Raw genomic sequence first — 15,731 nt, 5'->3', positions numbered from 1 at the left:
GTATGGCTGCCTCAATGGCGGGGTAAAAAAGGTCATACACATAAAAGCCCACGCGTGTACATACGAGTAAACCTGGGAGTTGCAGCCCACGAATGCAGAAGAAGAAGAAAATTCATGTTGCTGTTGCAATAATTATTAGAAATCATGGCCAACTGAAAGCAAAAAGGTAATGAGTACGGATGTGAACCAATAATTACGCCTTGGTGAATTGGATACCTTACTGATGATTTGTTTTCATTAACTTTGGCTGCAGCGTTCTTTTTCCGCCCATTCTTATCTCATTTGCAGAAGACAAGATCCACGCTCACACACACATAGGAATATACGTTCATTTCTCCAGAATACCTTTTCTTCTGAAGGAAATCTTGACAGCCGTTATCTCATTTTGAGAGATCGAAGGCGGTGTATGTGTGCCTGTTTCCATGATCCACCGAGCTCTCACACTGATCATTGTATCATAGCGTATTTGTCAATTTTGATCCTGTGCTCGTCTCAGACTTACGATGATATACCAGGCGCCAGGATATTAACTGTGGCTTGGAAGAGCTTAATTATATCTCTACCTTAACTCATGGATTATGCACGATGTGATGTCATACAAAAAATACAAGCAATTAAAAAGGCAGATTGAACTGAATGCACTGTAATCTTGTTTTGCGTAAACCTCCACCGCCTGCCCTCCAAAAACGTGAAAAAGGAGAGAAAAAAAAGAAGAAAAAACAAACGTGCAATTCTACAGCTTCGGGATGGAATGGAAAATGACAAATGAGCCTGTTCTGTCATGGCATAGAATATCTGCAGAACTCCTGACTTTGTTAAGTCACTGAAGAAACAAACTGGAATACAAAGTCAGCGTAAAAGTGACGTGGGCAGTCGATGTGGAAGTCACTCAACATGCGGGCGGTGGCCTAATATGGTCGGCACTTTCATTTAGAGTATCGATATAATAGGTGAACAGGTTTCCCTGTCTCGCAACACCCAAAATTGGGAGAGGGAACAGGATCAATCACAGAACCTGGAAAAAGTTATCAATGTTATCATACGTTTTACAATAACACATTAGCAATATGAACAAGATATCAAAATCTTAACAAAAACAAATAATCACCAAGCTATACATAGTCCCCAGTCAACCAAATAATCATTTTAACTAATGTTGAATCATCAACACAACCAACACACCTTAAAATCGTACGAAAAACAAAGTTATAATATAAAAAGAGAAAGAAAAATGTGCTGTAGAATCAAGGACTGGTGTGACCACACATTACATGCTGTGTCCTCTCTAAGGCGCTTGGGGCATTCATTTCGGCCTTGAAAGTCCGTCTTGCTTCTACTTACTATCACGACAAGATCACATCATCATCGTCCCTTCCCAACTGACTCTGCATGCAGCAGGCAACACACACTGACCCTGATAACTAGGGGATAACGGAAGAGGGGAGAGGGGGAAAGGGTTGAGGGTGAGGGAATCAGCGAGTGGGAGAAGGAAAGGGGGACGGGGAGCGTGGAGGAACCTTGAGGAGAATCCTTCTTGTGTTCAATGACAGCCTTCAGATAAGACTCCTTAGGTTTCAACTACATCATCCAATAAGAATCCGATACACAAAGTGCGGATGATAATGAAGTAAGTGTAGGAAGCTGGCGATGATTTCCATTCATGCCCCTGCGTTCAAAACATTTTTTTCGAACAGTAGTCGGACAACAATCATAGAACCATATTCTTTCCCCATTGATAATCGTTCACAGTGCAGTCTTCGATATGCTTTTGAGTCTTCTTATTTGTTTATTTAATCACGAAATTACCTACTTATACGCTGCTAATCGAATACACTCTTTTCCAATTTCTGGGAGAAGGTGGGGTGGTGGATAAGGGCGGAGGGAGAAGCAGAGGAGAGAGGGATGTATAGCCCTTTACGATTAAACCACTGTCCACTGCTGTTCAAATCAGATATACAAACCTGCCTTAGTCTTGACAGAAAAAAAAATATGCAAGAATAAATGGTTCTCTGCAAACACATGGCGTTTAATACAGAACTTATAAAAACTTGTTTTAGAAAAAAAAATAAAATTGTGGATGTCTAAAAGCATCGAGAGCTTAGAAAAAAAAAAGAAAATTACAGAAAGTCTGCTTCCAAACCTCTGCCCTCGAACCAGCGACGAAGTGAAAAGTAGCTGGGTCAAAAGGACACGGGAGGGGGCTAGGGGGTAGGGAGAAATAAAAGGAAAGGTAGAAAGACGTCATTGTCACCGCTTCCGACAAACGCTGATTCTGAGAGTGGGATCAGCTGAGGACAGAATACTGACAATAATGAACATGGAGGGAATGCACAGCAGACCCCTGTGTCAGGGACATTTAAACTACGATCACGTTGACTGAAAACTCAACAAGGGTCACGCAATCGATTAGTCATGCAAGCAATAGAAAACTTTTTGAAATGTACATATGTATATGAAGACAAGTCTACTGCATGCTGATCATCATGCTAACACTACTACCATGCCAATAATGATGATAATAATAATGATAATGATGATAAGGGTAATGACAATAATAATAATAATGATGATGATGATAACAATAATTCTACTATTATCATTATTATTATAAATAAATAATAATAACAATAGTGAACACATAACAATCATAGTAATATGGGGTGGGAGAGCTTTTGTTCGAAGATTAATTCACAATCCCTCCAATTTTTCTCTAAGTTATCATTTTCAAGGCATCTATCATATCACATTAAAGCGAGTGCTTGTGCATGTACAAATGTGTGTGTGTGTGTGTGTGTGTGTGTGTGTGTGTGTGTGTGTGTGTGTGTGTGTGTCTGTGTGTGTGTGTGTCTGTGTGTCTGTGTGTGTCTGTGCGTGTGTCTTTGTGTCTGTGTGTGTGTGTGTTCAATATAGAAATCCGACAAAATCTCATCAAAAAAGTAATTTTGTTCCATGACGGCAGAACGAACATCGTGACTGGAAACTGAATGAATGACACTGGGCAGAGGATAAAAGATGGATGGATCTGTCAATTCACAATGTACCAAAGTGATTGATAAAGAAAAGGTAACAAACTTAAATGAACAACTATCTCTGACAGTACTACACGGGATCGATATATAAGCTACTGAATAACTATTTCCAAAAAAAGGAATACATTGTAATAACCAACTCAGCAGCAATAAACGAAAGAACAAAAAGTCACACTCGTACGAATTAGTCATGTCTCATTTTCAAGCAATGAAAAAACAATGCACAAGGACACGCAGTTAGTAACTTTACTTTCTAGTTCGTTCTATCAATGCTACCACAGCAAAAGACAAAAAAAGAGAATGTTAAAAACAATCACACACACACACACATACAAATCAAAGTGAATTCAGTCGGCCACTGACACAAAGTGGCGTGACCAGCCACACGTGAACCCCAACCAAAGAAAAAAGACTGCTACAAGTCCAAAGAACAAGAGCAACAGGCAGGCAACGGGCGGCAAGACCTGGACTGAAAAAAAATAAAACAGCTTTTGGTGGTGGTAGTGGTGGTGGTGGTAGTGGAGGGCAAGCAGGCAAAGGGAGAAGGGGTTTGGGGGTGGAGGTAAGGGGGGTGGGGATTCTGGGGAAAGGTGAGACACGGTAACACACCTGACCAGAGGAGAATGTAACCTGTCGCCATGAGGTTTCAGAGAGGAGGAGGTGGTGGTGGTGGTAGTGGTGGTGATGGCGGAGGTGCTGGCAGGATCGCTAGACAGCCGGTGTGAGCAGATCAGAGAAGTAGTCATTGCAGTAAACAAGTCACTGATCACTTTGTACACGAATACACGCACACATATACATACACACACAATTACATACAACGTGGCTACATGAACAATACGGCGCGCTTGGTTCAACCTGCTTGAAAAACAACAACAAACCAACGACATACTATCACATTCAAAAAGCACACAAGGTGCTTACTCCGAAATAGTAACATAAGAAACATGAAATCATCCTTCTGATCTCTATCTTGAATGCCGCCCGACCTGAATCAAACTGTCTGCGCTGAAAACATCAATCAGAAGAAAAACATCATGAAACAAACCAGAATTAAGAACACTTTGCAAGAAGAAAATGAAAGGAAGAAAGAAAAGGTAACACAACGTAATTTGAAAATACACCAAATAATCTGTAACATACCCTGTTCTAAACTAACCTGTAACATTCTCTGTTCCATACTAACCTGCAACATACTCTTCTTTTCTCACCGCAAACACCCTGTTGTACTAAAGCGGAATGATTAAAAACTGCGCCAGAAACCAACACAAAACAATTATAACGTACAAGAACCGTACCCCTTTTTTATCTGATACTTCGGTGAACAGTTTGTAAGGTATTCGTTCCGCATTTCACTGTGTTAGGTTTTCAGACTCATATGCATAATCCATAATAAATTGAATAAAAAGAAGACGAAAGATACAAGCATGCAGCAACAGGTTCAGACAATATCATGGAGAAAAGATGAGGAGGGGCTGGAAAAAGGGAAGGGTCCATGCAGGGTAAATGAGATGTTTACATACCCTATCCCTCCTCCCCTCCCCTCCCTTCCACCTCACTGACTCCAGCTCAACCCACCTCCCCCTTTATCTTTGTCCGAAAAAAGACAACAAAGCGCGCACAGACCCAGACAACAAATAATTAGAGAAACTGAGACACCGTGACACAGAGAGAGAGACAGAGACAGAGAGATTCAGATGGTTTAATGTGTTTCGGCCATAGGCATACATACACATCGGGTATGGGGAAGAGGAATGGGGGAAGAGGAAGTGGGTAACCCAGCAGTTTATGTACAGACTATGTAGTGACTTCATTTTAAACACTGTACATACGAACTAAATTTTTTTTTCTAATTAAGTATGAGGTCATTTTCCAGATTGGGTATAATGTTAATTCACTGCACGTCATACATTCTAAACTACCAATAACATTGGCATTCAAGGTTCAATGAAAATACGAAAAACACATTTCTCGGGGCGGTATGAGAGACACAGAGAGAGAGAGAGAGAGAGAGAGAGAGAGAGAGAGAGAGAGAGAGAGAGAGAGAGAGAGAGAGAAAGAGAGAGAGAGACAACAACGCAATGAATTACAACTTTGTGCTCAGATTATGCCGAGTTCTCACATCGCATGTACTTACGAAGTTGAATCATTTTGACAAACTTTCTCTCTCTCTCTCTCTCTCTCTCTCGAGTATCCCCGAGTATCTTAGAAATAGATCTACTATAGCATCTTTCAAAAAAGCGTATCAAAAATATCTTATGTAACAAATGTAATTAGTACCAGCAAAATCAAAGCATATGATGAGATCCTAGTAAGCCAAAGTACTTTGATTAATTGTTCTCCAACAGTGTGTAAGCAAGGAAAATCGGCGAGTGTAAGTATGCGTGTGTATCTCTGTGTACTTGTGTGTTCGAGATTATGTGTATGATGCCTGTGTGTGCACACACGTGTGTGTGTTTGAAGATTTTCATGTGGCAATGTTTTGCATAATTTTCATGTTTCCGTAGTCTTTGATTCATCCATTTATGTGACTATTATTATCTATTTGGTTTTTTCTATGTCATTTATTATTCATACTTATTTCATTTATTACAATGTATGTATGTGTGTGTATGCGTGTGTGAGGGCATGGTGTAAAGAAGCTTCCAGCTTATCCATTTTACCCTCAATAAAACATTTGTCATGTCATTGTCGCTCTCTCTCTGACTCAACTGTGGGCTTGCAGCTGTGAGAGATCGTGTGCGTGAGTGACGAGCCTATGAATACAGAAATAACTGGATGACTAAATCTGTATTGCATTGTAGAGTATCGTATTGTATTATACTGTGTCGTATTAGTGCGGCTCGGAACTGTTCGTACATTGCTCATGACAGGAAGGCACGTGGAAAAGGAGGCGGAAGTCAATAAAAATAACACTTGGAAATAACGCAGGATGTTTTTTTAAAGGGCAATGCATGGGCGGAGGGCTTTGATGTCGGGATCTGATAGCCTTGTACTTTTATCAGGTTATGGAGTCCGATCATCCTGCAGAAAGAACAGAGTGATCCGGTTTCCATCTGTGCTTGGAGTCCTCTCCCTTCTTCCGCTAAATCCCGAAATCCCCTTTCTGTCCCCCCAAAGTCCCCTCCGTATCCACCGCCTATCCTTTTCTACTACCCAACACACACACACACACACACACACACACAGAGAGAGAGAGAGAGAGAGAGAGGGGTGGGGGGGTGGAGGGGGGGGGGCATGTGGTCAGTATATAGGTGGAATACTGGGTGAGAAATGACGAAGATGAGGATCAGTGAAGACGTACAGTGACGGAGAGGAGGGTATAATATGTGATCCATCGTTTACTTAGCTATGCATGAGGTTTCTTCTGTGAAAGCGCCATGAATAATTCATAGCGTGGTAGATGGCTCAGTCAATCAAAGAGAACAGTTAGCATGAATCCAGGAATATTGTGTAGACATGAGAACACGCTTGGCTGTCTATACAGCCTTTTCTCTTCGATGGCCCTCCCTGGCTCCACTTTTCCTCTTCTCACAATCTCCCTAAACCACGCGAAATGTGTTCTTTTCTGTCACAATATATTTCTCTATGTATAATTCAGGCTGCTCTACTTGGAGAGAACTGTCCCTTAAAAGTTGCGCTACCCTTTTCTTTTCCTGACTGCGAATGTATTTGTTTTTACTACCAAAGTGGAGTTTTCTACAGAATTTTGCCACAGACAACTTTTTTGTTTGTTGCAGTGATGGTTGTGATGGCACTGACAGCCAGGGGTGGTGGAGAGGAGATGTCGGTGATGGAGGTGAATCATTTCTCACTTACCGTTCCTTATTTAATGGTGGTCACAACCATGTGTATAAAAATAGAACAGAGCTCGGAACATAATGTTCACAGTGATAAGGAACACTAGGGAGAGCTGGACAGTACAGAGTCTTTTAGAGAAGAAGCCCCCCTCAGTCATGTGTTTCGGCTCTGAACTCCTTACACTCAAAGGGGGCCGGGCCGCACCCAGGTCATGACTCCTGGATGCCCTTGTACTGCCGCCTTTTTTTTCTGTTTTCCTGATCCTCAGCAGGTTCGAACCCGCGCCTTCCAGTGTGGTCGCCACTTCAGGACTGTCACCTTTTCTGGCAGACGTTTAACCACTGAGCCATCGTACGCCTTGTTTGAGTAGGGAAAATTTAATCTTTATGAAGTTTGCTTTCATTTCTCCTCGACAATATCCAGCTGGAACTCTTTTCTGCTGCTTCTGCCATTGCCTTGAGAGCCCATGTCCTCTCTCTGCCAGAAATCGACAGCTGTTTCATGAGGCTATGGGTAGATGCGCTCACAAACCCTCTTGCACCAATCTCTATGACAAGAACTTTGGCTTGGAAGCCAGATTCTCTCAGTCACACACTTTCGTCTAAAAATAGAACAGAGCTTGGAACATAATGTTGACAGAAAACAGTGCCTTGTCAAGACCTCTCACCCTCCCCCCCTTCCACCATTTTCCCCCTTCCCACAATAGAACAAAAGTTACAGGTAGCTTGGACATAGGGATTGTTATCAGAACGTGCACATCGCAGCTTTCTTCATGTGACTATGTACAGTGCCGCGAGCATATTGCAAACTATGTGCGTCAGACAACTGATCAAAGACAGGCGTGGCAGAATCCAAATCGGGCGCTTATGTCTACTGTTGTTGGGTTTTTTCACCTTCTTCTTTTCCTTTGGTCACTCCACCTTTCTTTCTTTTCATCTCTATTCCTGTCCTCTTCCCTTTGACTTTTCCGCAGGCTTTGACACCACAAAGGCGAGTTGGAGGGAGGGGTGTCTGTGGGGGGATGGGGGGGGGGGGGTCACAGGCTCCAAAGAAAACCGGTTATCTCGAGGTCAGCACCATCCAAGGGACGCAGGGTTGCACCAAGGCCGACACAGGGACAGTCCCAAATGAACGGTTGTAATTAAATTTGTTCCCCCATCCCTCACAGTTCAGTGAGCTGCTTGCATCTACCACGTCGGTCTGGATGGGGTCCGGAATGAGGTCATGCACCCACAACGACCCGTGGAGCCTGGGGAGAGATCTTCAGAGTACATTGCAACAGTAAGATAGACAGGGTGGGGTTTTTAGGTGGTTGTTTTTCAACTTCTTTCTTTCTTTCTTCGAATTCACCATCACACTTTTCTTAAAAGCATCTGGGTTTTTTTTCATCAGATATACAATGTTCGGTACCATATTTTGAAAGGGATAATTCCATTGTGGAACATGAAAGAAAACCATCGTGTTAACACATTTGTGTTCATTATTTTCAAAACCTTTAAAACGCCGTGATGTCAGTGCATGGAATAGTGCCGGGAGTTGCGAGAGATGGTAGAGGAATGGAGCTGATGGATGGGGTGGTTAAAACAGGGAGGGGGAGGGAGAAAGCGGTTGGGTGGAAGGGGGTGGAGGTAGTTGAAAGAACTGACATTTTTTAGATGGTTTATCAATTAGGCTTGTTTGTACGCTTTGAATGTGCTGTACTTTTTTTTCAAATTTATGTATGCAAAATCTTTTCCCCAACTATTGCACTATCCTATACAATCTTGTTGCCTACAAGACAATTTTCTTTGCATTCTTATTCAGATTGATTTGACTGACTGGTTGACAATCAAAGAAAACCATAATTCCCCCATGCAATAAATATGACGTGCACAACAACGATCTCTCGATCCTGTATTTTTGACATGACTTTACCAGCCATGACAATGAAAACCCCTAACACGTCCTCACTGTGAAGAGCAATGTCCGGCTTCATGGTTGGAGAGAAAGGAGAGAAGCAGACAGAAAGACACAGAAAGACTGGCAGATAGAAAGACATATATAACAAGAGAGGCAAGGCCTTCAAGACTCACTTGTGATACACTGAAGAAAAAAAAATCCAAGCTTTTTATGTATTGTGTATAATTTCAAAATGTAATGTTTAAGATGAGAAAGATCAGTTTAAAGCGAATTAAGTCCCCTAGCATCAACTACAGAGTAATTTCCCTTTTTTACTATCTGCACCAAAACGTTTGCAAAATAAATAAAACTTCCATGCTTAGCAAAAGAAGTTTCTGTTTGAACAAAAAGTGATCATAATGACTGCTCTTGTTGTTGTGTCAGAATATCAGATCAAAGTGCCAAGTTTAGAGAATACAAAAAATATAAATATAACAGTAAATGCAGTTTGCATATAATTAGGCTTCTTCTTTTTTATTTTTGTGTGCCCATCCCAGAGGTGCAATATTGTTTTAAACAAGATGACTGGAAAGAACTGAATTTGTCCTATTTTTATGCCAAATTTGGTGTCAACTGACAAAGTATTTGCAGAGAAAATGTCAATGTTAAAGTTAACCACGGACACACACACACACACACACACACACACACACACACACACAACCGAACACCGGGTTAAAACATAGACTCACTTTGTTTACACAAGTGAGTCAAAAATGAAGGAGACACGCAACAAGAGATGGAGAGGGAGAATGGCAAAGAGGCAGAACGGGAGAGAGAGAGAGACGGGGCAGAGAGAGAGAGAGAGAGAAGGGGCAGAGAGACAGAGAGAGAGACACAGAGAGAGAGAGAGAGAGAGAGAGAGAGACGGGGCAGAGAGAAAGAGAGATATAGAGACAGAGAGAAGAGGAAGGTAGAGAGGGTGAAGGGGGGGGGAGGGGGAGTAAATCCAAGAATGGTATTTGCAACTGAATAATGGAACACAACATTCTTTCCGGTTTCATTTCTGTATTGAAATTTTTTTTTTTTAAATCATCTGATGTCACTGATCTCGCCGTTCTTTTTCAGTTTCAGAAGACAGAAGGTCTGAGTGTGACGGACGAGACAATCTATATGCGTTTTCTCCAACGCCCTGATTATGTCACTTATTACAAACAGCAACCTCATCAATAAACCGTTCATCTGTCTGTCTGTCTGCTGCTCTGTCTCTCGCCCCAACCTCTACCTTTTTTTTTTGTTTTTTTGTTTTTTGTTTTTTCCCCTTTTTCTCCCTCCACCTCCTCTTCATTTCTTTGTTCTCTCTATTCATTAATATCGCGAAGTACTGTTTGCTATTTTCTTACTGTAACATTGAATGCACGTTACATTACTTCACATGCTTGGAATATTTTTTCATTCTTCTTAAGTGAGTGTTGGACGTAAAGCAATGGCAGTCATACTGATGGATTTCCAACGATTTGTTTGCTTGTACTTACTAATGTACGTTTAAAGCAAAATTACGTAAGCACGCACTGTGACAAATGTTCTCCATTATCCAATAGATCAGTCAGTCATGCTCTGTATGTTGTCTGTGTCTGTCTATCTGTCTGTTCCCCCACCCCCCTCTTTCACTACCAACCTCGTGAAGAATTTATTCCCATATTATGCGGGCAAAGAAAAAACAACAACAAACAAACAAACAAACAACAACAACAACAAACAGAATTACAGAAAGAGCTTTACACAAATTGTCACACTAATTTACATGAACTGTTGTGCACCGTGCACTGATCGGCTTTGAATGGCTAACTGAAATGAGAGCCTGTCAACCAACGAAAAACAAGAATTAAATGAAAAATAAATAACGAAACAACGTTGGGGAAATGATGAAAGAAATAACAAAAGAAAGGATAGATAGAAGTGCGAAAAAAAAATCATGCAAGCACTGTGAGGCCATCGAATCATCCCGAAATAGTTCGCAACCTGAAGATGATCAGGTCCATACTGAACGTTACCCCAGATAGTTTTCATTTCAGGAGAGGAGTCACTGGAAAGACAAAGCGGCATTTCTGCCTTTCTGTTCTTCTCTCTGCCCATTCCTCCGTTCTCACCTCCTTCTGAAAGCCAGTTCCTCGTCTTCTCATCTTACCAGCCAGCACTATCGCGGTGAAGGAATCTTTATGTCATCAATAGATGCTGAAGCGGCGTCGCCTCCCCTTTGATCCTTTCTCATTAGCTCTTTAGCAAGCTGGGCTCCGCCAGGCCAGAACTTTTCCTCTCCTGTTTATTTCCTCCTATACCCCAGCAGAAACACTCGTAATGTCAACTTGATGAGCCTGTGCAGTATGGAAGTACACCAACATCAAAACGCAACATCGAAAGGAGAACGTTTTAAAGAAATCAAGTCATGCATGTAAACAACGGTGGAATCATTCTTTGAAGCTGGCTGTGAATCCTCTCCGTGGTAAAAAAAAAAAAAAAAAAAAAAATCATGAATAATGGCAATGATAAAGAAAGTTCGCATAAATCGAAACTAGGGTAAGCAGTGGCAAGAAACGTACATGGACCCCCACAGCAGAGTGGTAATCATCCCAAATCATTATTCATCACCGCGAAGTAAAGAACAAAATGTACCAGTATGAGAAAAGAAAACAAACTTTGACAACGACAACAGCATGATGCAAACAAGCCGCCAAGCGATTTCAGAACAGCATTCGGTCCGTAAAAAATGATTCCCTCAAGTCTGAATATAGGATTCGCGGTCCTACAGAATCTATTTCGGAATGCAGCATAAATGTGATGGAAAGAAACACAAACTGATAAGCATCAGAACGATGTTTTACACGTGCAGTTGCACTTGTCTGTCCGCCCATTTTACTTATGTAAATGATCGATTGTTGTCTTTTTTCCCTGTCGATTGTTGACCGCTGTTGTATAAATGATGGATTGCATCTTGATTGAAATATATCGCTAAGCTTTACTGTTTGTCAGTAGTCTCTATCACTTATCTACTGGCATGTGTGTGTCTGAAGACAGTCCGTATTGTGATGCGTTGAATTTCATTGCACTGTGTTGTGTTATGGTCTGTTTCGTTGCATTACTTTGTCTCGTCACAATACATTTCTCTGCTTAACGTGTGGTATTTGTCCCCGATTGCTGTCCGTGCTGTGTAAGTGCCCTCATGGGAGACTTCATCTCACTAAAGATGACGCTGTTGTTGGCTTGCTCCCTTAAGGCGCCCTTCTTGGCCAGCCCATCAGCCTGCTCATTCCCCGGGATCAAATGGAGGACCACCCGTCTGCTTCTTGTGAGACTTCTCATCGGTAACAACAGAGTGAATAGCCACATGTACCGAAAACTGAAGCTGGTGCTTCAAAATTCCTGCTCTACAAGTCACTAGTGGTCTCCATCCTCTTATATGGATGTGAGACATGGACACTGATGGCAGAAACAGAAAGAAGAATCCAAGCATTCGAAACCAAGTGCTTGAGGAGACTACTACACATCTCCTACAAGGAGTACAAGACCAATGACTATGTGTGGAACCTGGTCAGCAACCTTGTTGTGCCCCAAGAACCACTGCTGGCGACTGTCAAACGACGGAAGATGGCATGGTTTGGTCACGTTATACGACATAACACCCCCTCAAAACCATCCTGCAAGGGACTGTAGAGAGAGGGCGCAGACGGGGGCGGCAGAGAAAGAGCTGGTCCGACAACGTCAAGGAATGGACCAAAATGACGATGCCAGATCTCCTCACGACAGCTGCCAACAGAACGGCGTGGCGAGCTATGACATCTTCCTCATGTCCCCCCAACGACCCCAGCGGTCGAGGGAATGAGTGAGTGAGCTATCTCCCACCTGTCCCCGTGGACAGGAAGACCAAACAGCAGAGCACGTTCTCCAAAACTACACCTGTACAAGCAGGCAAAACAAGATGTGTAGCCTGTCGACACACCACTCACGAACAAACATTATGTCAACCAGGAAGAGCTAAGGAAAACGACATTATTTATCGCCAGAGTTGGACTGATGGTGCAGCTGTGAACGCCAAGAAGAAGAAGAAGAAGACAACGAATTATTTATCTGTATTAACATCAGGATGATTTCTCCGGTGAGAGAGTCACACCAGTGCAGCGCCAGCTATTTTGTAAACCTTCCTTTCCTTTGTCAGTCGTCCTCTCTACCTGTATGCTTGTCTATCAAATTAGTCCGTAGTCATTAACTATGACCAACATTCTTCATACTGCCGTGGCTTGTTTAGCATGCGCTTCGTGAATGACGCGTTCCTCACCTCCTTCTATCACGCCACTCGGAAAACAACAACAACCAACAACAACAACAACAACAAAAAAAACAAAAAAAACCCTAAAGCCTTGTGTCCGTGTTTGATTTGAACCCGAGACTCTTGCTCCTAAATCGGGCGATACCTACAGAGCCAACACTCCAATCTCAATGCAAAACGCGACCCGTTAGCCGATATAACACCCTTCTCTCCCACGATGTCACTGGTCGACATTGCGATAATGCACACACCTTCTCTGGCCAGCGCGACCCAGACATTGTTCAGAAAACCCATAATATCTCCCTTGGAATTTTTAATAATTGCATTCCAGGCGAGATTCCAGACCCTATGCTAAATTTATGCTTCATCAGAAGATATATATATATATATATATATATATATATATATATATATATATATACGCTATAGTTTCCATCTCTGCCATCTACTTCCCATGAACAGGAAATGGAATGAAAAAGTTACTTTCAGTCTTTGTTAGTGGCTTTGTCGAAAGATGAGACCCCCCAGGAAGTCGATGCTTCCTGGCGTGCGCATGTCCGTGGCAGGACCAATCAGACGACAAACGTCTGGGACGGAAGACGGAAGAGGCCGGTAGACGAAAAGGATTGGCACACGGCGGGCCACCTCTCGACCAATCAGACGACAAATCTAAGAGACAAACGCCAATCAACGTGTTCCCCTAAACCTAGAGACCGAGTAAGTTCTCCACTGAATTAAGGTGCCAGAGATCAGAGCTTCACCTTCCCTGTCTCACCCCTCACAGTCACTGTTACAGTCAGTCACGGTCCCAATTACAGCAAGAATCACAGTCACTGTTACAGTCAGTCACGGTCCCAATTACAGCAAGAATCACATTCACTGTTACAGTCAGTAACAGTCCCAATTACAGCAAGAATCACAGTCACTGTTACAGTCAGTCACGGTCCCAATTACAGCAAGAATCACAGTCACTGTTACAGTCAGTCACGGTCCCAATTACAGCAAGAATCACATTCACTGTTACAGTCAGTAACAGTCCCAATTACAGCAAGAATCACAGTCACTGTTACAGTCAGTCACGGTCCCAATTACAGCAAGACGCACAGTCACTGTTACAGTCAGTCACGGTCCCAATTACAGCAAGACGCACAGTCACTGTTACAGTCAGTCACGGTCCCAATTACAGCAAGACGCACAGTCACTGTTACAGTCAGTCACGGTCCCAATTACAGCAAGAATCACAGTCACTGTTACAGTCAGTCACGGTCCCAATTACAGCAAGAATCACAGTCACTGTTACAGTCAGTCACGGTCCCAATTACAGCAAGACGCACAGTCACTGTTACAGTCAGTAACGGTCCCAATTACAGCAAGACGCACAGTCACTGTTACAGTCAGTCACGGTCCCAAATACAGTAACAGTTACAATCACAGTTACAGGGACAGTCACAGTGACAGTCAAGAGGTACAGTGACAGTAAGACACTGTCACAGTCACAATTACAAACTTCAACCTATCCCGTCACGTTATTGTCAGATAATCGAAACAATAATATCATCAATACAATTAAATACACAGCGCTTAAAATACATCAAAAAGGTACACACAGCAAATATATGCCACTTTTCTCAGGCGAATAAAGTAGATATAAGAAATACGCATAATTATCAAGTCCAGAGAAACACTAGAAATGCGGAAGATTTCCTGGGGAAAGTGAACGATTTGGCCAATTCGTTCTTACGTTCTTAACCCTTCATCAAAAGAACGATTGCATATGAATGAATGCATGCATGTGGATGTGATTATGATGCGGTATGATACGGTACGACGATAAGAGAGAGAGAGACAGAGAGAGAGAGACAGACAGAGACAGGGAGAGAGAGAGAGAGCGAAATACAGACAGATGACGAGTCACTAATGAACAGCAATGTGCCCTTGAGGGAAGTGAAACCTGGGACATTTCCGTCAAAAAGGAAGAGCTGCTTGTTAATTTGGAATAGTCTCTTCAACACAAAAAACTAATACTGTGTGTGTGTGTGTGTGTGTGTGTGTGTGTGTGTGTGTGTGTGTGTCTCCACACACACACACAAACACACACACACACACACACACACACAGAGATAGAGATAGAGAGAGAGAGAGAGAGAGAGAGAGAGAGAGAGAGAGAGAGAGAGGTTGAGTGGAGTCCTCGTCGAAGATATAAACTATCATTATCGTTTCTTAACAACTTTTTACTTTGCCAGAACAGGAACAATAACAACAACAAGAGCCGTGTAATGTTTAAGATCAGACACGATTTCATTTCTCGTTTGGGAGGTCTCAACAGGTGAATAGAATCAGTCATTGGATTATTTTTAAAAAGTGGGGGTGGTTGGGGGTGGCGGGTATGTTTGTGTGTGTTTGTGTGTTGGGGGGGGGGGGGGGGGGTTGAGTGATTCAGACTAAATGCAGTTTAAGCCAAACCCCATCAGATGCTTGTTCGGTTTTTCATTTGTCAGACTGATCCTGACTTTCTAGTTGTTTTATTGTTTTGTTTTGTTTTTTTTTTTCCTTTTCTGTCATCCTTACTCCTTTCTGTTTCCATTTAAACGTGATGGAACAGAAGTGAATGAAAAATACACCGCAGAAATTCCATTACAGAATAAATGACAAAGGAACGGAATCGACCCACACATGGAGTAAAATATACGAATGTATAC

The 15,731-nt window shown here is 42.4% G+C and overlaps 1 protein-coding gene across 7 annotated transcripts in view; it reads right to left on the bottom strand.

Annotated features, from left to right (window-relative positions):
• The window catches only part of LOC143292420 (dual specificity calcium/calmodulin-dependent 3',5'-cyclic nucleotide phosphodiesterase 1A-like), a 447,558-nt gene that overhangs the window by 60,822 nt on the left and 371,005 nt on the right, over positions 1-15,731 (bottom strand). For 6 of the 7 annotated variants that reach the window (XM_076602676.1, XM_076602678.1, XM_076602673.1 and 3 more), the window contains one exon: positions 3,639-3,737. The exons of the other annotated variant lie outside the window; for it this stretch is intronic. In XM_076602676.1, the coding sequence (XP_076458791.1) occupies positions 3,639-3,737 (99 nt within the window). The remainder of the gene's footprint in view (positions 1-3,638; positions 3,738-15,731) is intronic. 7 annotated transcript variants of the gene reach the window in all.

This window comes from Babylonia areolata, chromosome 18 (assembly GCF_041734735.1).
Source record: "Babylonia areolata isolate BAREFJ2019XMU chromosome 18, ASM4173473v1, whole genome shotgun sequence".
NCBI classification, from domain to species: domain Eukaryota; kingdom Metazoa; phylum Mollusca; class Gastropoda; order Neogastropoda; family Buccinidae; genus Babylonia; species Babylonia areolata.
Note: the sequence above shows the minus strand (reverse complement) of the source record. Positions and strands in the feature narration are given on the sequence as shown.